This window comes from Myripristis murdjan, chromosome 5 (genome assembly GCF_902150065.1).
Source record: "Myripristis murdjan chromosome 5, fMyrMur1.1, whole genome shotgun sequence".
NCBI classification, from domain to species: domain Eukaryota; kingdom Metazoa; phylum Chordata; class Actinopteri; order Holocentriformes; family Holocentridae; genus Myripristis; species Myripristis murdjan.
Genome location: NC_043984.1, coordinates 28,045,098 through 28,072,476, shown reverse-complemented (window position 1 = coordinate 28,072,476; position 27,379 = coordinate 28,045,098). Strand labels below are relative to the sequence as shown.

Sequence of the window (27,379 nt, the reverse complement as noted above, 5' to 3'; positions counted from 1 at the left end):
AACTGCTGGAATTATCTTGATGAATGAACACACATGAGCCATTTGTCTTCTTCTAGCTTTATTCAGTAGTAGTATAAATGAGCTGAATCAGCAGACAGTGAGAAGCACCACTGGGCCCCTCAGTGAAGGGACTGAACACATTTTCACATCAAAACCCACTTGTTACAGGTTGTTAAATGTGACTGAATGATTGAATAGGTCTATTCAACTGAACAAAAATATTAATGCAAAACAGAAAAAAAAAACAGATAGAAACCAATAAACTCAATTACAAAAGAAACCAAAATATAGACAGTAATGAGAAGTGACAGATTCTACACATTGGCCTCCACAGCACTGTCTTCTTTAAAATGCAGCTCTCTCCAAGGCTTTAATGAAAGCAGGTTTAGCTCTACTAAAGCCAGTATGCAGTATTAGTGTCAGTGCTTCACTCAGATCTCTTTGCCTGTCATTATGGAAATGAATGAAAAAACAAACAAACAAACAGACTGCAATCCCATTTCTGCACCTAGGTTGAGCTATCACTTGGTGACTAAAACAGTGCAGCAAGGAATATTTCTGAATAAAAACACACACAGACAAACAATGCCACACAATCAATGCAGGCATTTGTTTAGAGTTCACAACATGCGAGATGAGCTGAAATGGTTGAAGTGTACCGTGAAATTAATATTATTTTTACATGTTATGTAGACAAGAGAACAGGGAGTATTTTGTTTCTGGGCTACAGTGCATGTAAGGACAAATTATCTCTCTGGGAATGAAAAAAAACAAACAAACATTCAACACAAATACACATGGTGAAAACAAAAATAAATACACGACAAAAAAAAGGCCATTACTGGAACAAAATAAAAAAGAGAGAGACACAATGACTAAGTCGACGTCTCCAGATCTGTCTGCATAAGACATGCACGCACAGAGTGGAAAAAAACAAAAGAAACAGCTGAATCAATCACACCATTAACCCACTTGAATATACAGAACGTCTGTATATAATAACCTTTCTTCCTGTCCCTATAGGAATGTGACTCTGACAGTGTACTTGATATAATATTTAATAATATGCATCTGTTAATATATTTATTACATCCTCATATCTATCACACAATTCATTACAGATCCTCCTGGCGTTGAGTAGCTTAGGAGTGGGATGAGAGAGAGAGAGAGAGAGAGAGAGAGAGAGAGAGAGAGAGAGAGAGAGAGGAGAGAGAGAGAGAAAGAGAGATACATTTAAGTTACTGAGGGAAGGAGGAGGAGGAGAGGACGTGTGGGGGTTGGTGTTGATTTAGCAGGAGACCTCCATGGTCTGGGGCCCGGCCTGGCTGTCCAGGGCCCCGGTGGTGCTTCCCTCCAGCAGGCTATTGAGGTTGTTGCGGCTGCGGCTACTGTCCATGGAGGTGATGCTGGAGGAGGAGGTGGTGCGGGAGCGGGCCAAACGAGTCATTCCTGCTGACGGCACTGGAACACGCACGCACGCACGCACGCACACACACGCACACACACAGGCACAGACACACACATTAATATTCCCCTCACACAGCACAGAGACTCATTGCAGTGTGGGAAGAGCATATCGATGTGAAGCCTCTGCTAGGAAATCACATACCATGGTATAACTAAAAAAAAAGGAGGGGGAGGGCGCAAAGAACTGCAAATATTCACCATGCAAACAATTTTGGGCAAATACAGACAAATCTAAAAGAAACAATAAAAAATGTGTAAAAGAAAATTATTGCACGTGTGTAAACAGAGCACTGAGTTTGTCTCATAAAAGAAATGTAGGCAATAAAACGGTGGAATAAAGCATCAGCAATCCAACTCAACTAATAGGAAGCAACACCAGCACCTCATGCAACAAAATAGGACAGTCAGGACTGAATCCATGCTAACGGCAGAAATTAAACTACTACAGAGAGATGAATGTGCGTCAAAGTATGCAAAACGACCTCATTGTGGACAATACTGACAATATCTAGGGCCCTGAGCTGCTACTGAAGATCAGTGCTAAACTTGGCTCTCAGGAGGACCTCTGCATACATTGACATTCATCCATTGTAGGGAGGTGGAGGCCAAGTGGAAGCTGGTAGGAGGCTACTGGTTTTGCAGCCTGCCAGCTGCTCAAGAACCTGGTACCTGATTCGTTGCTCAGGTGACTGAGAAGAACGTAGGGAACTGTAAGCAACGGTTAAAGGAGGAAAGAAAGGGGAAGAAAGGGAGAAAGGTTGAAAAGGTAGCTTTAAGGTTGCTTTTTCCCACCTAAAAAGTGTGTGCCTGATTCAAACTTGGGTTTTGTGGAGTGTCAGCCCAGGCCTCTCAAAACAGCTTGCTGGTTATTGTGGACGAATGGTTGTTTACTAGCCACAACAGATAAGAGATCGCAGTATGCATGTATCAAATCATCGCTCCTACGCTGTAAAACTCATTCCCTTTTGCATTTCACACTGCGGTAATGTGTTAATGAGAGAATAGCAGCTTTCAGAAACATGCTGAGGTGTTAAGATTTATTTTCCACCACTTTCTCTGCATGAAAAGACTCATTTTAATCTGTTCTAATCCTGCCGTGGCATTTCCTCAACGGGGGGACTTGGTGGCCTTTAAAGTAACATTGTGACTCTGACATACAAGCTACACCCGAGGGTGCCTCTCTCTGTGAAAGGTGGGGGTGGGAGAGAGCAAAAGAGAATTAGCATCACAGAAATACACACAGGCATCGTCTGCATGGCCAGAGCAAGCAAAACCTACAGTCAGGACTTCATCCATCCATGGATCAGCCTCTGGTTGGTGCATTGAAAATCAACATAGTCTGACAAAATGTTTGTTGTTGTTTTTCTTCTTTGCAGATGAATGACCATAAAAATCTGGAGGCCTGTTTAAGTATGCGATTTGAGTCCCTCTGGAGGAGACTGCATCATTAAACAGTTCTGGATAGAAAAGAAAAGCACACAAGGCAAAAAAAGGAGGGAGCAAGAGTATTTTTCACTCCCACACAGAAGTGAACAGGAAGTCTGTTGCTGTTCAACAAAACTCTAGTACCACTGTCATTTCAAGTCATGCCAGAAGCACTTACACCTCACCTACTGAGGGTTGGGGGTGCGACACACTGCAGGGAGCAGAGAGGAAATGGCATTAGCAAACACCGAAGTGCAAAGGCTCCGTGACCAGGGTGACAAAAACTGTGTCTTTTCATGCACTGTTGGCCTTAGTCCAAACCCTGTTTGTCGAGGTGCCTGGCAAAGACTCATGGGAAACCGCAACGAAAAACAATCCTCACTTTAAGCAACAGTTGTCATTGCACTCACGTAACAGGAAATTCAACGAAAAACAGATAGCTTGACCACACAAATGTCATTGCAAGACCTCCTAGTCTATAAACAGTTCTTGGGGACTTAGCATAAACAAGTAAACAAGTACCATAATCTAGGTGAAAGTAACAACATAAATTTATTGAGCAATTGTGCTGGAGAAAAAAGTAAAAACTGTTTACTTACTGTAGCCCATGCCCTGAACAAAATACTTGAAGGCCTCAGCAAGTTTGCCAGGCTGTGAACAGATAAATTATACAAGTTAGGATTCAGAATATAACTGAGGAGAAACGGACTGCTTGACAGACACTTAAGAAAAGAAAACCCACCTGCACAACCTGGGGCAAACCTCCACAATCAGCCATCTGAGAGAGACAGAGAAACATTTATGAGTCTCTATACCACATGCTTTGCACAGTCAAAACATAAATTATTGATTATTACAAGACTTCACCTTTAGCAGTGTGGTTTTGGTTGGATTTAACCTGGAATTGCATTCCACCTGAAACATTAAGGAATTGCACAAGGACATACATGTGAGAAGTTGTATCATTACTACAGTAAAATAAGCAAAAATTGCAAACATTGCTCTTTGACGAATCAAAACATTCCCAGAGCCTCTCAGATTAATGAGATGACGATATGAAACTCACCACAGCCTCAACAGCAGGTGATGTGTCTCCAACCACAAGCAGTGCAGGGCACCTGAACAGAAAGAGAGAAGGTTTCAGAAATAACTGTTAAAGCATACTGCACACCCAAATTCAAATGTTAGTTCAGTTATTTATCAGCCCAATACCAAAACCTACGTTAGTGTGTTGACCGTGTCCTCATTCAGACCTACAATTGGCCTCTCTATCTCCAGGTCCCGGCGGCTGGAATGGGGAGAGAAAATACACCAAGTTGGTTTAGCTGGAAAAGAGTCAGCTGATAGTAAATCTACTATGTAAAGTGATCTGTCTGTGTTTGGCTCATACTTGGCTGAAATCCTGATTTACAGCACCGTACACCTCACTATCTGATTACAATTTGGCCTGGTGCATGCTTTGTATTTTGTGAGGCACCGACAGTCAAGACATTTAGGTAAGTGCTGACAATACAAGAGGAAATCAGGTTGCATCTATCAGTGTGATCAGGAAAACAATGGACCAGAAGACCTGCAGGAAATGGGTAATGTATAAAATTGTATTGAAATGTACTATTGGTAGGAGCCACAGAAGAGCGCCAGGTTGTCCTGGTTGATGTCCTGGGCAATGTGGAGGCGGTAGGTCTGGATCAGCTCCTGGTTCTCTGTCAGCTCGTCCTGTTAGATTTGAAGAAATGAAACACTTAATGTCCCTGAAAGGTTTTTTTTTTTATGTTACAGCTACTAGCAATTACAAAGAATCTGAAGGTTACATTTAATGGGTAGAATAGACATGAATTGCCTGTATGTAAGCTGGAATACAGGGAGCTGGCTAAAACTGGTATTAGTCAGTAAAGACAAGCATCCTTCTTACAAAATACTGTGTTATCTGACTGTTGCAATGCTGAAGCTACGCACAAACGCTGTTACTAATCTCATTTTTCCATTCCACAATTCACAATCTATGAGTTCTTGTACTAGTGGGAGGATGGAGATAGAATAATATCTCCAAGCGAAGATAAGGTGAGGCTGTCCAGGAAAATCAATGTAAGACTCCTGAGGCTATAGTTACTGTTTCAGAATGGCTATTAAAAAAGGTCAACACCACAGAGCAAGTTACACAGGGTGTGTGTTGTAGTAAAAACTCACAGTGCTGAAGTGGTGGGCCATGACAATGTCCACCAGGTTACTGGTCCATCCAGACAGCTGCAAAAAAGAAAAGACAAGTAAGCCAGAGCTGAGAGGCAACTTGCATGCATTCCTTGAAAATCTATAGTTTCAACAGATTTCAATATACCTAAAGTGAATTAAGTGCAAAATGCACACTGAAAACAGGTGCAGGTCATCGGCATAATAGATGAATAATAGATGAAGATGGCATACTTAATTTTACTAACTTAAGTTTACTTAAGTTACTCTAATATAAGTGTATTGAACTGTGTCACCTACAGGTTTGTTTCGAGCAGACAAAAGGCCAAATCATGTAGCTGACCCAGTTCAATACACTTATATTAGAGTAAGTGTATGGTGTTCATGCAGATTTCAATTACCTAAAGGTATTTTTCTGACACCTGACCATTGCTGGGTGCATGTGTATGCCTGTAGTTGTGCGTATGCATAGGGTAGACAGCAATTAGAAGAATGGCTGACCACTGGCGTTCATTACCCCAGTAAATGCTCACAAACTGAAATGCCTTGTGCATAACTCACATAGGAGCTCTATGCTGCAATGTTTGGAAGCTTATGGCACAATGATAATGCTGACCTTGGAAGCCGCCCAGTCAATCCAGCCCTCAGCACATGGGTCTATATTGATCAGCACCAGGCCCTCCACCAGGGTGGGGTTGTTCAGCTTTGAAAGGAAGAAAATATGTCAGGGTAAATGACAAGCGCCTTAGGACATGTAAAAGCACACGGCAGCTTTTTGGAAAGCAAGTTCTTTGATCAATTTGTGTGGCAGCTAGTGGTGGTCTAGTATTTAGTATGCATATGCTTACAGCTTTGAGATGATGTTAATGCAAGTTTGTTCTTTAGAAAAATATACTGAGTCTTAGGATTCACTGTACTGCTGAACTAAAGAGAATAAAACAGAGTGCATGCAAAACTGGATCATCACAATGAAAACTTTTGTATAATCCTTTAACAGTGCAGAAAAGAGATAGGTCTCAATGTTCTTTAAAATGATGTAAAGTAGAGCATGTCTGCCCTCTTAAATCAAATATGAAAGAACAGAGATGAAACCCTAAGATTTTAAATTAAGGGGTGTGGCATTAAATTGCCTGAAGACAGAGAGAGGATGTCTAGGGAAATCTAGGATCCATCTTGCCCACTGCTGTGGGAATACTGTGGACGCTGCTTTCAACAAAATACAAATGCAATGCAGCAACAGCTGCTATAAATCTATCCAGTAGGTAAGTGAAGTTTATTTATAGAATACATTTAGACACAGCTTAAGCTGACCAAAGTGCTTTACAAGAGGAAAGTGCCATGAGACTATACAATAGGACATTAAAATACAAAGTTAAAAACATAAATAAATAAACAACAATAAACACCAAGTGTCAAAAATACAAAGTTGAAGATATGACAACAGATCAAAAGATTAGTTGGCCAAAAAGACCAGTAAATAATAAGTCAGAGTCTTTAGCCAAGATTTAACAACATAGATGGTGGGACAACATCTAATATCTGACAGCAACTGGTTTCACCAATGTGGAGCAGAGAGATTTGTTGCCAGATTTAAGAGACCTAGGTCCTAAGCCAACCATATTCACTTCCAGTGAATATTCACTTCCAGTGAATATGGTTGTGATATTAGATGGAGCCTGGTGATTATTGAAAGAGTGGCAAGCAATGTTATATTTCCATGCTTCCAAGAGGGAGCATGTACAGGCAGGACAGAACAGGCCCCAGGATGGATCCTTGAGGGACTCCAAACATGAGGGGCCGAGGAAGAGAAAAACTGACCTATAGCCACTGACAATATCCTATTTTTAATAAAGGAATTTAAACCAGTTTAGTGCTATACTCTTAATACCAAGCCACTGTTCGAGACATGTCAAAAGGATGTCATGATCCACAGTGTAAAACTCAGCTTTAAGATCCAGTAAAACCAGGATGGCATTTTCCCCAGAGTCAGCAGAGAGCACCACGTCATTTTTCACCTTTAAGGGAGCTGTTTCAGTGCTGTGAGGGGCTTTGAACCCTGACTGAACTGTGATTGTAGCTGTGAGAGGACAATCTTCTCCATTAAACAAATGGCAAATTTCGAGATAGACCGATGGTTATGCAAACATTTAATGTCAAAGTTATGATTTCTGAGCAGAAGCTGGACAACTGCGTGTTTAGAACATGCAGGTACAATACAGTTACGCAAGAACTAATAACTTTAATGCAAGAGCCAATTATATCAAAAGTTTCCTTTAAGATAAGGGAGGTAGTGGGTTTCATATTCCTCAACCCAGACAAACAAACTGGTTGAAACTGATTCAAGGTAGAAATATTTTTGGCTGCAGTTTGGAAATAAGCCAGACAGTTTTTAAATATTTCAAACGGAGTCATGGGGCCCTATCTTGCTAAACCTGTTATTTGCGGATTTAGGGTTGCACAAGAGGCGTTCCCCCGTAAAAGTTGCTATCTTGTGCACCTCCCGCTATCCGCAAAACAACTGCGCTACCCGCTATATTATGCATACATATATATATATATATATATATATATATATATATATATATATATATATATACACACATACATATATATATATATATATTATAGGCGACTTAATTCGGGAGGTGGAGCCACATGTGCACGTCCATATGTGTCCAAGTGGACGTGTCACAAGGTTGTACTGATTGAGTAAAATCCCCGGGTCACACCACACACACACAAGAAGCAGAGGGGGAACTATGTGTAAATTAATTTATTGACAAGGTAGATTGGGCAAATAAAATATTAAAAATAAAAATATAGTACAGCTGCTGGCTTATGATAAAACAATAAAACGTGCTGGCGTAAGTGTCCGATTAAAACTTTCCTCTAAACAGTCTATATGAGTAATATACTCAGTCCATTCCGGCGGCGTCCCGGTATCAGTCCGACCGTGTGCGTGGCGAGGCTCCGTCGGGGCGCGCATTGAAGCCGCCTGGGCGCGCTCTCGTAACAGCCCAAACTTTAGGGAAAGTGTGTGCGCAAGATAGCAATTTTAGGGATAGCGCATGAAACACGCCCACGGACACACCTCCAGGCGCAAATGACGGAGTCGGCATAACGGATAGCGGCTAGCGTTGGCGAAAGATACCGTTTAGGGATAGCGGAAGTTCCTAAATCCGCAATTTACGGGTAGCGGGTAGTGGCAGCGGGTTTGGGCCATATTAACATATAGTTTTTTTTCTAAATCTTTATAGATTCCTTGATTTGACATGAATCTGTTTTCTCCAAAACCTGGATATGCAAATTCAGAATCAAATTTTACTTGTTAATATGAACAAAAACCAAGGAGAAAGCAACACTGAGATTGCTAATCGCCCACCTTCTTTTCTTAGCATTGGCTCCATTTTCCTCTCTTCATCATTAATCTTTCAGCACCCCCTCAACCCTTTCTGTCTCTTCTAGCTCTTTCTGCTCTATTGTACCGAGATCATGCTTATTTTAGCTCCTCCGTCTGCGCTGAATGCAGAAACATGAAGAAAGCAACAGAAAAGGAGAGAATCACCAAGGTGATTCATCATCTGGGGAGTGGCAGAGTCTGCAGTGGTGGTAGAGCAGCCTGATGCCTTAAGTGGGCTTGATGGGAGGCACTAACAAGCAGTGTGGCCTGGAGTGCCTTTGATATTTACAGGTAAAATGTGGCAGTTGGGGTGGGGGGGGGTGGTAAGGACTTGAGTAAACCATGATCCTAAATTGGACTTACTGCAAAGCGAGTGAGGATGTAAGCTCCTGCTCCCACGCCAATGCCGATCACACTATTAACCCTGCAGAGAAACCACAAGTTAGTGTGGCAACAGAGATGACTAGACAATGTTTATTATTATCATTGATTAACTATCAACGGGGGGCACTTACTTGAGCTGAGTCATCACAGAGGGCAGCATCTCAGCCAACTCATCCATGGTTGGGTACTGGTAGCTAGAGACAAACAAAACACGTTTGTGTTCAAGCTCACACTGCAGTCTATTGTGCCGAATCCATTTTCAAATCAATCCAGGAAATGAATTTCATTAGAAATTCAAATATAGAACCAGTTTTGCTTTGAGTATGTTGACTAATAGGTTGGATAATAAATGCACTTCCATTAGCAAATGAACTGCCATTTCACTTGACATGCTAAGCAAACACATTGATTGTGACTGCTTTATTGGCACACAAATGCACCCACCCGCTGGGGAAGGGAGGTGCACCCTCCTGCTGGCCAGGAGCATCCACGTGGACCACAGCGAAATGCTGCGTGATCTCCTGCATGTCCTCATAGTTGAACAGGGTGTTGAAGCACGACTTGTCTGGACAGATCCACAGACAGGACACAGTCACAAAGAAGAAAATCTAACTTCAAAGTCAATGATATGATCTTAGAGTAAGAGAAGAGAACTGAAGGATTTAATTTTTGTCTGAGAGACAAGTGCAAGCTTAGATGTAGAGACTAGAACTACACCACTTCATCACACAACACTGTATTGATATGGCTATTTTGGGCTGACTCACGGTTGAGACCAATGTCGTGGTAGGTGAGGATGACAGGTCTGTTGCCCTTGGGAACGCCCCTCATAGTCACATGGAGAACACCATGGGGAGTTTCGATGTCATGCTCCTACAACCAATCAGAGAAGAGCACACTGGTTAGGACTGATGAATCAATGACAAGTGTAGACATGAGCTTGCAACACCATTTTATGGCTAAATTAGGACATGTATTAGCTACCATACCCACCCACCCACCCACAAGTGAAAATCCTGATAAAGTGGGGTGAAAAAATTTCAATCCATGTCAAAGACCAACTGGGCAGAGAACGGATCTGGCTTGAAGACAGAGAACAATTTAACCAGATACAGATGTTCTAAATCAAATACACAGGACAGAATTTACATCCCCGACTAAGTGCATGCACCCCCGTCTCCACCACAGAGCCCCTGTGACCTTGGACAAACAAAGGATTGAATAGGCTGTCTGGGAAACAGAGTCTTTTCATCCGAGGGCCTGAAACTCACAGTGCTCTCATGGCTGCGCAAAAATCCCTGAGTCACTGCTTCTCCTCAATGTCTACGCAGGAGGGATCCATTAAAATTCAAAAAGCCCAAATTACCTTCATTCTCTACAACACTTTCTCTGAATAGCTTCACCTAGCAAGCACATGGAAGCCCCTAATCTGAAGCACACATCACAGTGTGTGTGCATAAGTGACACATGCAAGATGTTTATCAACAGAATTCAGTGTGAATTCAACTGCATGGCAGTCTAATTTGGTTAAAAGAAATAAGGAACATTACTCAAGAGATGACAGAGCAAAACCATGCAAAAGGTCCTAATTAGTATTCCTAGAATTCAGAAAGATGTAGGAAGTGATGTAATGGAAGTGAGGCAGTGTACAGGAAGTGACAAAGCCATTCTGAGGCAGACTTTCAAACTTTCCATGGGCTCAAATCAATTTGGTACCTCCACAGAATCACAGCATCTTTTGACGTCACACACACGCATATGCGCACTCCCCAAGGTCAGAATGACTTGGCACTGTGTGCAAGGGTGTGTACGATTGTGAGCATGCTGGTATGTGCATGTGTGTGTGTGTGCACTGCAAAGTGAACAAGCAGTGGCCCAGGCCCAGCCCCTGCCTGGGCTCAAGGCTCACTGGTCATCATCAATAATAAAGAGAGAGAGCCTCGGTGGAGGAGAGACACAAGAGTTATGACCGAGAGACAGAGAGGGAGAGCAGCAACTCACTGTGACTGTACAGACCGCCATTTTCACCGCCAGACTCCCAGTGTGGGCATCTGGCTGATGGATATGTGTCAAAATGTCTCTGGAGGTGTTGAAGGTGGATTCTCAAGGACAAGGTTGCTATGTTTTGCATTTGCGATCTGAATGGGACACAGGATGGAAAACTACTCATCCTGACAGCATCAGAATGAGAGATCTTTATTTGAGTGGGTGTCGATAAAGAGATTAGCCTGTGATGTACCTCAAACACACACAAAGCACAAATGCTGTGCACACAGAAAACATCACAGACTCAAAGAAATCCACATTGCCTGGCAGCGACAGTGCGAAACAATCTACGGCTTCACAGCAGTGATTATATCCTTTCTTCTAGGGATGGAATAAACCCTGAAAATACTCTCCTGCTGAGAAGAAGCCCTGTGCTCATCTGAGGCCTTTTCAAGTTCAATAAAACAACTCTGCAGTCACGGGCTGTGGGACAGAACAACCTGTTATAGACTAAAGAGAAACTCCCCGTTTGTGTCACTGCAGACTTTTGGAATTTAGGCAAGGACGATGTCAAGGACATCCCATGTAGGAGGAGACGCTTTGCACTAAGAATCAGAGCAAACATAAATTTACAAACACACACAAAAAAACAAGCTTGTGCAAACACGTCTCGTGTTATGTGCATGTACTGTACATATGACCACAAAAACATACATGCACGCACTGAAGTGATGGAGATCTGTGTAAGGAAATGTAAATGTTGATAACGACAAAGAAGGAAATAAAGAATGAAGATGAGACCGATAGAAGCAGAGACAGAGCGAGAGAGAGAGTGTCTAGAAATGGAAGCGAGGAAGTGAAGCATGAAAGCGAGGAGGGACAGAGACAGAAGGCAGGAGAGACAAGAGTATGACACACAGAAGGGTGTGCCTTACAACAGAGAGGACGCATCGCTTTAATTTACTGCGCCTAACCAACCAAAACGTGACACAAACATGAGTGGAAAACGAGAGAGAAAAGGCAAAAGAAGAGGAGCGGAAGGGAGGGCCCTTCATTGAGCCATTTAACTCCTGGCGCTGTCTATAGGCCGTATTGATCCCTGAGCTCTGCCTCTCATCATCTCCACACACCCACACATGTATGCACACACACACACACACACACAAACACACCCACACACCAAAGGCACCAGCATCACAAGAAAACAGACATGGGGCGGGGCTGCTAGCCTAGAGAGTGAGAGGAAAAGAGAGGGAGAGCACTGCAATGGCTGCAACCTCTTTCCCCTTTAATACGGTCACAGTGGCTACTAGCCGGGACAATGGGGGTGGGAGTGGGGGGGGGGCAGGGGGAGACTGGAATATTTACCAGCAGGGTCTGTGCTTTGAGGAAAAGAGCTTCAGCAGGTTGCCTGGGGCCCATTTGGGAGGGGAGTTAAGGGCTCAGTTTATAACAATCTCTGAATGAAGGAAAGCAGGAGGAAAAGAGGCAGGGAGAATAATAATTGAAGTGCCATAGAGACTGAGGGGAAATATTACGTTAGAGGAACAGGGTGGGGGTTGGGGGGGGGGGCAATATGTCATGCTGTTCCTATTCCAGCAATCCTTCTCCTGTCTGGACCTCTCTAATGCCTCCCTTATTTTTCATCACCCTGGCAGGAACAGCATCAATCACCTTTGAGAGAACAGCATTACAGGGCAGAAACACCAAGCAGCCTGCAGCATTCAAATGAGTGTGCATACAGATACACATACACACACACGTGTGCATGTGTATGTGTGTGGGCTCAAGCACAGGTACATGTCACGCTGCCCTCTTCTGACACAAACACACACACAGCGCCCTGCCTGTGACACACATACAGAATGTGCAGAATGTGTCGAGGCAGTCAGTGAAAATACAAACTCAAGGTCTCTGCAGGCGAGAGGATGAGCCACCCCAGTGGTTGTGGTGTGCTGTTGCTATGTGGAGAATGAGTGACCTCCCTCCTGCCTGATTGTTACAGTCCACATTTTGGACACAGTACACAGTCAGGGACAAGGCCGTGTTAATCACTGATAACACTGCAACAGTGTACCATCCACAGTCGTCCAAATCACTCAGGCAGTAAGGGGCATCCACACAAAAACACAGACACAAGCCCCGGCATCTATGTGTACACATTTGCATGCACATGCACACACAACCACAGAGGTAGATATATGGGCACAAGCATGCACCCTGGCACACACAAGTACAAATGTACGGATGGATACAAGTGCCTTCACACACTAAATGGACTCCTACTCTGCAGACAGGCACGTACACACACTCTAGTTGTGGCATTTGCACATTTGGAGACACTTCTGTACCATGTATATGCATCTTTCATGTCATCACATTAAAACGCACCATTGCATCCTGAGCATGTTTTGCCCGTGCTTACACACACACACACACACACACACATACACACACACACTAACACTCAACTCCCCAAAAATCCTGCAGACAAGTGTTCACCCCCACACTTGCAGCTGCCCAGAGAGAAAGCTCAAGCACTCAGCCGTCTGTGCAAGGTGGTGACAGGCAAGCCAGGAAGCCCCTCCTCACCCAGCCACACCAAAAGCCAGCTGCTGTTAGCCTGGCCTCCAGATAACTGTACCACGACCCTCCTCTACGTTCACCCGTACCCCCTTGCAAGGACCCAGTGAGGTGTGTCAAAGCAGGCAAAGACGCATATCACTCACCACTCCATTCCCAGAGCATGCAATCTGGTCCAGGTCCAGAATAGCTGACATGTTTTCCCACGCAGGAGAGGAGTGTGTTATGCTATGTACGTGTGTGCTGGGCAGCTTTGAAGATCTCCACAAGGAGGGAGGGTGGGCGGGTGGGTGGGAGCAAGGGAGTGACGGATGTAGGGTGAGGCAAAGTGAGAGAGTGACTAGGAAAAAGACAAAGAGACAGACAGAGAGACAGAGGAGCTTGGGAAGAGACACAAGGATTAGCTGCACCTCCTGACAGCGGCAGAGGGAAGTTACAGCAGCCGGCTTGAGCAGCAGCAAGAGGGAGGAGAGGGAGGAGAGACAGAGACACAGCAGAGGGAGTAAAGAGGAGATGAGCAAATAATCTGAATGAAAGCTGGGAGGGGCAGGTGGATAAGATGCAGAGAGAGAAAGAGAGAGGGCGAGAGAGAGAGAGAGAGGGAGAGGCAAGAGGTGGGAGAGCGAGCAGGAAAAAGAGACAGATGGGGAGGAGAGTGAGACTGCAGTTTGTTCTTGGTAGGCTCAGCGCGTTCGTGCATTCAGGCACTGCTGCATCTAATTGGATTGCAGAGGGTCAGGTGGGTAGAGAGAAGGGGGCAGGGCTAGTGGAGAATGGAGAAAAGAAGGAAAGGGGGGGCAGGAGTGGGAAGGAGGGATGGATGGCTGGATGGCTGGGTGCAAGAAGGGTGGAGGCAGGCATGCATACAGCCCAGGAAACAGGCAGGCAGGCGTGTGACGTCACACAGTGAAGCTGATAAAAGTGAAGCTGAAGGAGAGGAAAGGATGCTGACTCTCACTGCTCACCCCTGGGACGGTGTCCTGCATCAGCAAAATGGCCGCTGATCACTGTGATTTACCAATAAGTGACTCTAAATTTACTCACCTTGCAGACTTACATCACCTCATTGGGGGAGAGGAATTTGAATGAGCAGCACAATGCAGTTTTTTTCCTCTAATTTACAGACAAGACTGAGTCAGCCAGTGGGAATATGATAAAAATTCAGTGGTATACACTGACTGACTTTGTGTAACAACGTCCGTCCGCTTCTATTTTGCTGCAATTCTTTGCTCTTACTGCAACACCACTGCATCATATAAATCTCCCTGTCATACTCAAAAATCCATTACAGTACTGACATTTAACAACCTTGAGGTGACCCTAATTATCTTGCGAGCTGATATTACTCCCACCATAAGCTACAAATTGGGCAATTAAAAATCACAGAATTGTGACAGTGCGCAGACATTAGCAGCAGTTGAAACATTTTTCCCAGCATACCTGTTAAACATTTGGCGTTTACAATTTAAGTTCACAATTTCTCTAAACCCCCCTCTGAATCTATTGATCCATGTGTTTTATTGATTTCTCCTTTTCTACTCGCCTGTGTTATTTGCACGAGGCAAATGGCACTGAGGGTAATGCAGTCCATGGAGTCACACATTGTTTAAGGTAGCCTGCTCTGTGGGGAGCCAATGGGACACAGGCAGACGACACAGAATGGGTGGGACTTTGGAGTCAAAGACCATTTCATTGGTTGCTTGGAGAAGTAGCAAGCTTAGCTGAATTCCTACTGTTTATCCTCTAAACTTGTCTGTACTGTCCAACAGAGGGTTCCACTGACACACATGTACTTACATGCACATTTAAAGGAATAGAAAATCACTATAATGTGCATATGTAGTCACACAGGCACACAGTTTTATCCAAAAACAGACCTATTCTTTTGACATTGTAAACTATGATGCCCACCACTACAATGTCACACTGAGAGAGCTGCATCACTGACGTTTTAATTCACTTGGGCAAGGTTTGTAACCTTGAATGCCTGAATCTGTCTTAAACAGGTGACATTGTTCAACAGTCTGTTCAACTCCATCACCAAATAATCACGGCTAGCTATGGTGATGATGTTGCTAACACAAAGAATAAATGATTGAAGACTGAGGTCAGTGATCAGTCACACTTCATCACCACCACAATCCGGCATGAACGCCTTGCAGTGATGAGGTGTGACTGATCAAACGTTGACCAGTTCATGGACAGGGCAGAAGCTGGTGCCTCGCTTTATCAGACCATGAATCATTCAGATGTCCCAGCAGAGGTTTAATCTCTGAGGAGGCACACAGACAGACAGAAAGACAGACTGACAGATAGACAGACGGTGATGCTCTCTATCTGCTCCTGTGTAGCTCAGTTCCATGTACAGCATGGCATTAAGATCGCCAGAATAAGGGGTTTGATTCCCACATGGCCAACCATGAGAAAAAATTTAGAAAATTATAGAGACAATTTGGATAAACCTGCCAACAAAATGGTGCAAAGTATTCTCTCTCAGCATGCTGTTTCAAGCTATCTGTGCAATGCACCAATGTTTTTTGTAAACCCCAACCTCCTCTTGAGTAAATTCAAACAATGTAAAATAGTGGACTGCAGTGTCACACAAAGGCACGGTCCTCCAAACACAAAGAACGGGCTTATGGCGCCCTCTGCTGGGGCTGAAGAGACAGTGAGGATTTGCAAAAGCCAGAGCCATGACTTGCAACCATTTGTTCCAATAAGAGAGCAGAAGGCCCTCTCTTGTCTTTGTGCTGCAGTGGTACAAGGTCAAGTAGATAAAAGCGTCAAATGTGAAAATAACCATCACATTTCACACCTGATCACTGATGATTTAGTTACAGATGTTACAGATAATATGGAAAAAATTTCAATAAATAAAAAGGACTGTTACGAATAAAATACAACAATCCAACACAATGTAAAACACCTAGAATATAACCTGAAAACACCGCATTAAAAAGCCTGCTCGTCATTTTGATTTTTTTTCCCCCACAGTGCTCTTTGTTTACCCCAAGCGACTCTATTTTTAAAGCATACATCAGCCATTTCCATGTCCATAAAGTACTCTCAGTGTTCTTAAATATGCACTTTAAAACACAGCAGGTCCCATGGGTGGAGGGCTCTGACTCACACCGCCCACCAACAACCCACCCCACCCCCCCATGTGGCGTAAGCAGGACGTCTTACAGGACACGAGACTGCAGCGCCACACCCTCTGGATTTTCCTCCTTGCCCTCGCTCTGCCTCCTCCACCCCACCCAACGCAGAGTTCTGACATCACAGCTGCAGTGACTGTCGACTGCCTGTAGTGGGAGCTGTGATAACAGGGAAATCAGGAGGAGAGCAGCTGGATTCATTCAGCTGCAGCACTGAGATGTCACATTGTTTGCCCGGGGATAGTACAGACCCCCTCCCCCCAGAAACGGAACACGTTCATATGGAATACGCTGTCTACGCGGTCCTGTTGCCTTTGCACCATACGTAACTATGCACTGTGAAGTAGTGTAGTGTACTTACTATGTACTACTATTTTATGTGATTTGATAGTTGCTACTATGTGATACTTTTGAGTAGGGCTGGGCAATATGAACAAAATCAAATATCACAATATCTTTGACCATACACTTCAATATCGAAACTGAGACATTATGGAGATGGCTACTGGTGCTTCTGTAAAATATTTACACTAAATGTGATTTTTAGTCTTTAGTAATGTGGATATGGTAACCAGGCAGGTAGAGGCAAATATTAGAGCAGCTAAAACAGGCTAATGGGGCCACAAAATCACTTCCCTGTACTGTAATGCTGCCTTTAAAGACATCACTTGTGCTGTATAATAATATTACAATGTAATAATAATCCACTAATATATCTGGTCTTATATCACAGTATTGATATAATATCAACAGATAGTGCTGCCCTACAATAGACCTTTTTCTCCAATCCTGTGGTGGGAAACTCTAATAAGTTTTGTTTGGCCCAGCTTACACTTGTACACTGTACTATATTACTTATATTACTTTTATTTGTTTATGAAAATGTCATGATATTTTTTCACAGTTTTTGTCAACAAAGGCTCATTTTTGTTTGTTGATGTTTAATTTCCATTTTGTTTTTATCCTGGAAAAAGCCTCTTTGACAAATAGTTTTCATCATAATTTTAGTCAACAAAATTAACACTTTACTTGTCTGAGAAGCCTGTAAATACTGTAAAAAGTGCATGTTTGAAGGTTGTAATAAATACATGACTAAATACTTTTCTTACACTATACAGTGGCTTCCCTCTCAAATAGTTTTATATTTTGTGCTGCTGAGTTCAAAATGGCCACTGTGGGAATAAGGTCAAAAATGCCACTGAAATTATCTCTGGTACAATTATTGTACTTGGTGATTAAAGAACTGCTTCTGGCCGTAGACTGAATCTCACTAAAACCTCTTGAGCCTCAACTTTGTGGCTCCCTCAGCTTTCCTGCTGTGTCAGGAAAAATAATAATATCAGGGAGAGTGGGAGGAAATGTCACATTGGGAATATAAGTGCAATCAAGTGTCTGTGTGTGTGTGTGTGTGTGTGTGTGTGTGTGTGTAGGCAGTGTTGCAGGAATACGAATATATTAGCAACAGTGCAGATGGGAGCACATGAGAGAGAGCATGCACCAAGCCTGCTCCAGCTAACATGCTTACTCTCCTCCCCTACCTGCAGTGGCTATATTTAGCCCTGGTGGGATGCTGGAATCTGGCATGACTGCAGAAAGTGAGGGAGGCGAAGAACTTAACCCTTCACAGGCACGTGGCTCACGAAACACAGCAGTCTACTCGCGTCTGGTGATGCCCTCTCATGCAAGAAACTCACGCCTTGCGCAGAAAAAAAAAGTTAATTATCCCTTACATAGCATAGAGGATGAGGAACTGCAAGCCAATTCACCATGCGAAGTATCATCAAAGGATGGGATTTGAAACACTGCCCGCTCTATGTAGGGCAGGCCAATACCCCTTTCCTGAATTCTAATTTTTCCTACATTATCCCCTATAAGACCTGACACAGGCTGAGATGCTTACGTTGGAAGGAGTGGATGCAATTTCTCCAACATCACATGCTGATGCAGAGGACACTGGCTGAAACAGCTATTAAAAAAGATGACTGAAACTGTTGTACTTGGTACCTGTCCGACTTTCTCGCAATACGCAATGTTCCACCCGGGGAATAGTTCATTTGAAATTCCTGACAGTAACTATGAAAGTTCAGTCTGTAAATACACACACACACACACACACACACACACAGACGGAGAGAGAGAGAGAGAGAGAGAGGGAGAGAGAGTGAAGCATAAGAAGCTTCCCAGAAAAAAAGGTAACTAGGAACGGTATAAAAGGAAAAAGGACGAGGATCTGGATATATTTTCTTAAATGAAAATGAACAAAGTTACAATAAGATTCTGCAACATATCAAGGTCAGTCAAAAGCTGTGCCTTAACTTCCTGTTCACTGATAAAGGAACATCTCAAGGTTACACATCTGTGAAACAGAAGACATTGCAGTTGTCTTGTTTCTAGATGTGGGCAAGAGTTGGCCATGTTTGTAGGCATAACTCCAAAAAGTGTGACTCCAGAGTGTGTAGATTAGTGTAGATTAATTTGTGTAGATTAATTTGTCAAATTAACCTGAACTCTGTCTCTTAGAGCAAGGCCCGTCTTGCCCTGCCCCCCATCAACAGGCTCAAAGCCAGGCGTGCGGCAACAAAGGATTATTATTGGGCTTGGGGCCATTAGCAGAAGTGATCTGGCTGTCACTCCTAATGCCTTTGTTTTTATGAACAGGCCCCCACAAACAAATAAACAAACAAACAAGGCCAAACTCTAATGGTGTTTATGTAGACCAAACACTGCTGTAACTCGACTACTACGTTTTCATGTTTTGCCTTTTCGGCCATCCAAACACATACTAACACACACTAACACACACACACACACACACACACAAACACGCAAAACACAGAAAACCAGTAAACAGTCCCTAAAATTAACTATTTTGCTCACCGGCCAATAAACAATAACTAACTAAATAAACAAATAATAACTAATAAATAAACAGAACAGAATCAGAAATGAAATTGATTACAAGGGTTCGGCACCCCTTTTCGACCAGCCATATTTATTTTCTTTAATTATGTTTAATATGTTGTGCTGCTGTGATCGAAATAAACATATTCATTCATTCATTCATTCATTCAAACACACACACACACACACACACACACACACACACACACACACACACACACACACACACACACACACACACACACACAAAGACTAGTATATTGTATTTATGTAAAATTAAACTAGTTAACTATCCATACAGCTTGCATAACTTTAAAGCAGTGTAACAGGCAGCCAATCAGAAGCTGTCTCACTTTGATTTAATTGGCTCACGGTCACAGAAAGTCTACGGTGGCCAGCTGGGGAAAAGTCTAAAGACAGGCTGATTGAACACTGTGTATAAACAAGGCAATCAAATGCTATCAAGGCAATTTTCAATCCATACTTTATTCCCTCCTGGGGAGACTTGATTTATAGCCGTGGTGGTATTCAACACAAACATAACCACACAATAAACAACAGCATAATGGAAAAGATACAGGATCATCTGCATGTTTGGCAACCCCCCCCCCGGTAGGGAAAAAACTCATAAGATAATAACTAAAAGCAGCCACCAGAACATTTTTTTTTTAACAAGCTGATGAACTCAAACTGTTACCAGCTACAGCCAGTGTGGTGTGTGTTGCTTTTTATTTATTTGCAAATAAAAGTAAAAATGAAAAAAATATACAGCCATTTGGTGCTTAGCAGGTGGTAATTTCAGACTCTGCCTGTGAGAAACAATGTTCAGATGTAGGCCAAGCTACCAGCTGGGTTCAGCAGTAGGGGGTTGAGAATGGTGCCACATCTCAGCGCCTCCCCCTCCTATAGCTCACTGTGCCTCCCAACCAAGAGCAGCAGAGCAGCAGAGAGAAGAGAGAAACACTCACCTGGCAGTCAAAGTCTTGGAAGTTGCGTGAATTCTGTAAGAGGAGGAAAAAAGTAGAGAATTAGAGGCAAAACATTTTTCTTTTCTACAAATAAAACCACATGCTGAGTATGCTGCCCTCTGATGGAAGTTCATTCATTTCAAATCAGAGAGTCCATTAAGGCTGAATAATTCCGTGACAGATGTGTAGGATTTGCAGCGCAGGGGTTGCATGTTTTGAATTATTTCTGCATGTCTGTTGAGCACGCATCAACTCAGCAAATTTTGTTTCATTCACAGGCTTTCTGTGATCTTTTTGGTCAAGAATACATTTGTTTAGTGAATCAGAATGAACACAAAAGGGTTGCAATTTAGGCTGTGACACTGCAATCAGAAACACAGTCTCATACGTTTGATCTCGATACTTTTGAGCCATGGGATCCTGAGATGAGCTGGAAGTCTTCAGTTTGCAACAATGCAGGTGAATTATGCATGAAGTGTGCTGTGTAACTAGTTGGGCATGGAAGATGATCCAAGTCAGATTGAGACTTCGTCAATAAGAAGGTACACAAATGGAGTTCCAAGTTAGCAAATTTGGCTATCTCAACTATCCTGCAGCAAGTAGGAGTGTGACAAGAATCAGTACTTTGGTACAAGGTCAACACCAACACTTTGAAAACGACACCAATACAAGTGTTTTTAGTATTGTCACTATGAAAGAAACTTGATACATCACTCTGATACTCAGCATTGTTATTCTAATGTAGCCTTAGCCAATATATTTATACACTGAAACACTTGACGTTGCAGTGATGCTTATGGCATTGTAAACCAAAATGAGAGTGTATAATCATACCACAGTGGGGCATTTCATACAGTTCCTCTACATTGAAATTAGTATTTTGTTGGCCTGCTTTGTCGAAGGCTACAGGTCAATGTTGCACTTGTAACTCCGTGCTCATTTTCTAATGTCACATAAAACACATCAAGCCTCAGTTTACATGTTAAAGTTTATAAAAAGTTAAAAAAGCAGTGTGTTCTGAATACTGTTTTCCTCATGGTCTCCAATCAGGTATTGGGAAACAATGAATTTCACAGTTACTGGCATCACCATCCAAAATTCTGGTCAATCTAGACATTTTTTTTTTTTGCAGCCAGCACCTCCTCCTTGTATACTTGTACCCTTGTGTTTTTGGTAGGTTTACAACATTGTGTGTGCAATAGTAATTCTCATTGTTTCAACTGGTTATAATGACTACAAAGCTGCATGAAACGTTTGCTTTTTTTCATTTTTTTTAATAGACAGCCTGGCTCCCCTTTGTGCTCTGTTTACGGAGAGCACAGTGAGGCAGACAAAGCGCCAGAACAGCCGGACAGAGACAGAGGACAGAGTGGGCAGCAGACAACAAAGACGACTCTCATGGGATTCAGTTCTAGGCTAGAGCAGTAAGGGTACATAAGGGTCCAGAGGCAGCATTCGGCTGTAAAACTGTCCCATCCGTCCTCCTTTTATACAACAGGTAGTTTTCAGCCAGGCTATCTGATTGGTAAGTCCGTGTTGATCAGTTGCATCTGTCACGTGTTTTACCAGTTGCTATGCCAACTCTTGCACTACCCAGGGAGCTAGTTAGCAATTTTTCATATCTCCTCATCTGATGTATGCCCTACTTTGAAGAAAACTTAACCGTTGCATAAAAGCCTGAGCGCCATTTAGGACATTCTTTGGTGTTGTTGTGGATACCCCAGGGGTGCCGACGGTCCTCAGCTGTGCCTCACACCCTGCTGCACCATTTTTGTTCTCATAATCGTATTGAGGAATTCCTGTCACAATTTTTTTTGTATTACCTGCCTGGAGGCTATAACTGTATTGTCATTCTTTCTGTATGTAAAAAAGAAGCACCCTATTTTCCTCTTTCCTTACTGTGTGATGCCGTCATCTCTTTTTATCTCCTATGATTTCATCTGTCCTCAACACTCCTTTGTTTAGTCTCTTTAATGAGCTGGCCACTAGGTGGAGTGAGAGGTCAGCTCTAGTTTCCTTCATTCAGATGAGTTTTTTGGCATTTTCTCCCACCTTGTCACCTCACACCAGGCGTCTACGTGACCAGACAGGAGGGAAACGCACTCCCGCTTAGGCTTTAGACCCACCGCTAAGGACTGACGCAATCCCTTCAGACCGGATACATCACCACTCACACCTCCTCTGAGCCACAGCTCCCTCCTAACAGTTGGTGACAGTTGCCCAGGGGGGAACAGAGCAGCCCCACTGAGGGGGAGGCGGGTGTGCGTGAGATGAGGGTCATTTTATCCAGACACACACACACACACACTTCTAGATCAGGGACCCGCCCAGCCAAAAAACGACAAGGATGCTGAGCTGTGGAGACGGAGCAGGGAGGAGGAGGAGGCGAAAAGAAGAGGACGGGAAGAGCTTTGATCTGCCACTGGGGGTTTTTCCTTCTCCTTACTTCCTTCCACCCCCCCCACTATATCTTTCACTTTCTCGTTTTCGCTTTCTCTCGCTCACTAGAATGTTTCAAGCTCCCAGAAATAAAAAGAGATGAGTTTTTTTTTGCTGGCTTCTCCTTTGATCTGTCTCTTCCCTCTTGCTTTCAGACTCTGTTTTCCCTAACATCTCTCTCCCACTCCCTCTCTCCCTCCCTCTCTCTCCCTTGCCTCATCCCATCTTCAACCTCTTTTATTCTATTGACTTGCTCTCCCTTCTTTTCTTCTCCTTCTCAGCAGTCGAGCACATATGAATTATTCACTTTGATGAGCAAGACTGCAGAGTGTGCATGCCTCGCGTATTAGTGTATGTATTTGCCTGAAAGTGCCATGCAGGGCACTTATTCAGTTTAAGAGTACACCACACATGTTTCAAGTTAAGCGTATGTGCATGTGTGTGGTTGTAGGTTTGCGATTACGTGCAGAATTGCACGCCTGTTGCATTAACAAATTGTCACACCGTTGCCCCCCCGGCCTCACCTTATTGGTCAGCAGTGGCTTGATCTCGGTCAGCTGTACATCCTGCAGCTCATCCATCTTCCTGTCTGGTCACTGTAAACTGCTCTGTCCAGAGAGAAGAGAGAGAAACACTCATTAAGACATCATCAGCTTGGACAGCATTATTGTGCACAGTGAGAGTGCTGAATACTGGACCTTCCTTTATTTTGGTTCACTGCTGGTACGCCTGAACACGCTCTGATGATGACAAAAATAAAAATGTACCTAGAAGTAGCTTTATTTTTCCAATGCATTGTTCACAAACACAAGCATCAGGCGTGTCACAGTTCTGGAGTTTTGTTAGTTTGTACCAATATCAGTGAAATTTCACAATTCCACATCCAAAAATTAAATTTAAGACTTTATAAGGACTTGCGGACCTGCATTTCCTGCAACTGTAAATAAGAACACTGACTTATGGAAGTTGTGTCGATACTACCAATACTAGAAAGACTTTTGCTGGTATCCTTTTCAAAATTTTGATACTGACTTGGTACCCAAGTATCGATTCTTGTCACATCCCTGACAAGCATGTGCAGACAAGCTGAGAGAAGGTGTTGGGAGTTACATCTGATTTGTGTTTGTGAAAGGTTCTGGTTGGATGCAGTTCATGACGACACAACATACTGATTGATCCTTTAGTATGGAGCTGAAGGTGGCAGCAGCTAACTGTGGTCTGACCCCAGCCCCCCCGCCGGTTCCCCCTTTGGGGATCTGCTCTTTCTCATTCATACACACACACACACACACGCACACACACAGAGGTTGGCACACTGTAGGATATGCATGTGATGATACAGGAGCAGGCTGGGGAGGGGCTGAAGGGCATTTTCTCTTTCGTTGCTCGGGGAAAAGGTCACTCTTCCAGGAAAACACACACACAAGCACTCGCGCACACGCACACACACACACACACACACACACACAGCGGGATGAGGCCAGGTATAACAAGGAGTACTATGGCCCACCTCATTTGTTTTCCCCTTGAAGCCAGCCGTTTGTCCCTGCAAATAATTACCGAGCAAGAACACAGACACAAAAACGTCCCCCGCCTACCCTCTGCCTTATGTACCATCCGTGCCTCAGCAGCCTTGCCAGCCTGCACAAGGTGAGGACAGGAAGTGGTGTTGAGTTCCCTGGCTCTGCCTGGGACACCAGCTCATGTTGCACATACAGCCAGATGGAGGCTGAGCTCTCTGCCTCTTCTAGGTCAGTGGTTACAACAGGCAGGCAGAGCAACATTAACCACAAATAGACCCCCCCTCCATAAAGTTAAGCTCATAAGAACAGATGAACATACAACTGACAGAAATCAGGAAGGAATAAGCTCAAATTCTATAGGGCAGGATATTAGCCAATAGGATCAGCAGCCACAATAGCTTCCTGAGTCAGAGACCACCCCCCTAGGATGACCTTGATCTGCTGCTATCAGATAACCTTCAGGGCTGGTTAGCAACCACAGGAGGTACCAGCAAAACAGCCATCACACCAGGTCTGAGTCAGCGGGAATTTCCCCCTCCGATCATCTGACTGAGGCCTGGACAGACAGCTGTCTGTTGACGCATGAATCTCAACAGTGATCACAAGCCATCCTGCTCTGTGAACAGGCTGCACCTTGCATGGAAACAACCACTGAATCAGATGGACACAGCTGAAGTGCTTAGACAATCAGCAGCACAGGGAGTGAAAATATGCCCCACGAAATCCCTGCTGACAAATCCGGCTCAATGGTAGAACTAAATAATATTTAGACAAGCGAGCAAGGAAAAAAAAAGAAAAAAGAAAAACAAATACTCTGCATGCTTGAGCAGATTGAGCGTATTGGCCGGATCAATCCAACACTTCCTCAGGCTGTCACAGAAAGTGGGATGGAGGCAAAGGCCGCTTTAATTGTAGCTGGCTAATCGAGGTGTTAAGGGAGAAGAAGGTCAGGGAAACCTTACCCCAGATGACAGACTGGTTTTCAAAGCTGATCCATAGTGGCGCCTTGCTGGGTTACCTGGGCAACCACCAATCCCCCCCCATGTGCTCTTTTCTTTGGTTTCAGCCCGGAACAAAGACAAATGTCCCCTGAGATTTTCATGTATCTCACACCCTTTAACCTTGAATCAAATCACCTGGAAGCAAACTACGTCCCATTTAGCAACATCCACCACTACCATCACCACCATTTCCTTCCCACTCCATCCCCGCTCTACCGTTCAACATGCGCAGCTGTTGCCATAGAGACAAAACCAGTTGCCAATGTTTATTCTAAGCTAGACTAGCCCCAAGGGACAGATGTGAGTCAAGGAAACTAGGGGAGCAAATAGCGGGAGAAAGGAGAGGAGCACAATCATAAAGTGAAGCTCAAAACATATGCTTTCAACAGCGATTACCCAGGCAGTCACAATGACTCAAATGAGCCGAGCTGACACAGGCTCTGGCTAGATCCGGCAGGGAGGCTTAGCGTGATTGTGGTAGGAATTCAGGAGGAACAGGGCTGTATGACAGGAGGAAGAATCTGTTTGCAATCTGTGTGATTTATGAGGTTCGTCCCATATTCATGCCATACCATGAACATGGATGAGGACGGGAGTTGGAGGGACTGAAAAAGCTGATGCTGTGCGATGAGTCCCTAGCCTCAGTATGTGGGAGACTGCTCCCACAAATGGCCTCGTTGAAAAGCTATCAGAGCCAGTTTTCCTGAGCTACACCGCTCATGGACGAATAACACACGAATTACACACTGACACACTTGCACACCCCCTGCCCCTCGTCTCTTCTTCAGGTCAATTGCCCTGCACAGGCTCATCTCATCTCAACACTAGGTATCATGCGACGTGGCACTACATGGGAGCGGCTGGGGAACGGCAGCGGAAAGGAAATCATGTCAGAGGATAACCACATGAGGCCCTTTCAGCCCCGCAAAGGTCAGCCTTCACTGCTGCGTAGATTCACTGCTCTGCCTCTGGGAGACTCAAACCTCCCACTCCGACATGGTGACATGATCGCCAGGGGAATCGCACGGAGAGGTTGAAATCTGTCAGATTAATCACCAGATAACTCAGTCAGCTATTCCCTGGTCCCCATCTAATATCTCACACAACAGTCTATCCCTAAGGCTGTGAGAAAAGAGCGGTAACGGCTTTAACTTACAGCTGAGGTGCAGATATCCAGCATGCATGTGCACACATGGACCAACAACGTCTTTGCCAACAAAAGGGTGTCCCACAGCCGCCATGTCAGCAGCTGAGTGATCGATAAAGAGGATGCAACAACGCCCCCACCCATTTTCCTACTTTCTTTCCTTCCATCCTTCTCTCTCTCTGACCCTCCATGTCCATCCATCTCCATCTCACCTTGGGACGTCAGGAAGTCTGGGAAGGCTGCATGATGGATGACCAAGAGCCCAGCTGGGATGCTGATTAGTCTCCTCTCCTGCTTTTCACTATAGCAACTGTGCCTTTGACGTCTTTGTCATCATCCTCAACATCTCCATAGCTCTGCCTTGACTCTGACCACGGGTTGTCTCTGGTGAATGTCACCACGGTGACCTCATATTAACCTGTCTGTGACTCCCTTATTCAGCCTTCCAGCACATTGCCATGGTGATGTAACATCAACCTATAGCTTCCCATGGTGATGCTGACTGAGCTGTCATTGATGTCAATATAGAGGGATAAAGCCAATTTTGCGTTCCCATGTGGTAGCCCATGAATGACCTAAAAGTACTGTATGTCTTCTGGTGGTAACCAAAAAATGTTACCATTACTTTTGTTAAATGAGGCATAGCATGTTTCAAATTTGGGATGAAAATCATCCATATTCAGCACAAAACAACGTGTTGCTGCTGACTTCAGGGGATTTGACCATAAACTGTGAAAAAAAAGCTGTGGTGTTTTCCACTACCGGGCAAAACAATCATTTGTCACACCTGGACAACAAAAGTCATCCTTTAAT

At 44.0% G+C, this 27,379-nt stretch overlaps 1 protein-coding gene across 4 annotated transcripts in view; it reads right to left on the bottom strand.

Moving 5' to 3' along the window:
• Window positions 1–39: 39 nt before the first annotated feature.
• ndrg3a (ndrg family member 3a) overlaps window positions 40–27,379 on the bottom strand; it is a 36,494-nt gene continuing 9,154 nt past the window's right edge. Inside the window, exons 2-17 of one of the 4 annotated variants that reach the window (XM_030051142.1) lie at window positions 23,420–23,503; window positions 20,457–20,489; window positions 9,631–9,736; window positions 9,308–9,428; window positions 8,995–9,057; window positions 8,843–8,903; window positions 5,696–5,782; window positions 5,080–5,136; window positions 4,505–4,608; window positions 4,115–4,180; window positions 3,959–4,010; window positions 3,760–3,807; window positions 3,635–3,670; window positions 3,492–3,543; window positions 2,137–2,175; window positions 40–1,461 (exon numbers count right to left, since the gene is read on the bottom strand). In XM_030051142.1, the coding sequence (XP_029907002.1) occupies window positions 1,289–1,461; window positions 2,137–2,175; window positions 3,492–3,543; window positions 3,635–3,670; window positions 3,760–3,807; window positions 3,959–4,010; window positions 4,115–4,180; window positions 4,505–4,608; window positions 5,080–5,136; window positions 5,696–5,782; window positions 8,843–8,903; window positions 8,995–9,057; window positions 9,308–9,428; window positions 9,631–9,736; window positions 20,457–20,489; window positions 23,420–23,476 (1,155 nt within the window). In that variant the 5' untranslated portion in view covers window positions 23,477–23,503 and the 3' untranslated portion in view covers window positions 40–1,288. Of the gene's footprint in view, window positions 1,462–2,136; window positions 2,176–3,491; window positions 3,544–3,634; window positions 3,671–3,759; window positions 3,808–3,958; window positions 4,011–4,114; window positions 4,181–4,504; window positions 4,609–5,079; window positions 5,137–5,695; window positions 5,783–8,842; window positions 8,904–8,994; window positions 9,058–9,307; window positions 9,429–9,630; window positions 9,737–13,578; window positions 14,088–20,456; window positions 20,490–23,419; window positions 23,504–27,379 lie in introns of those variants that run through there. The other 3 variants (XM_030051143.1, XM_030051145.1, XM_030051146.1) reach the window with 3 other exon arrangements.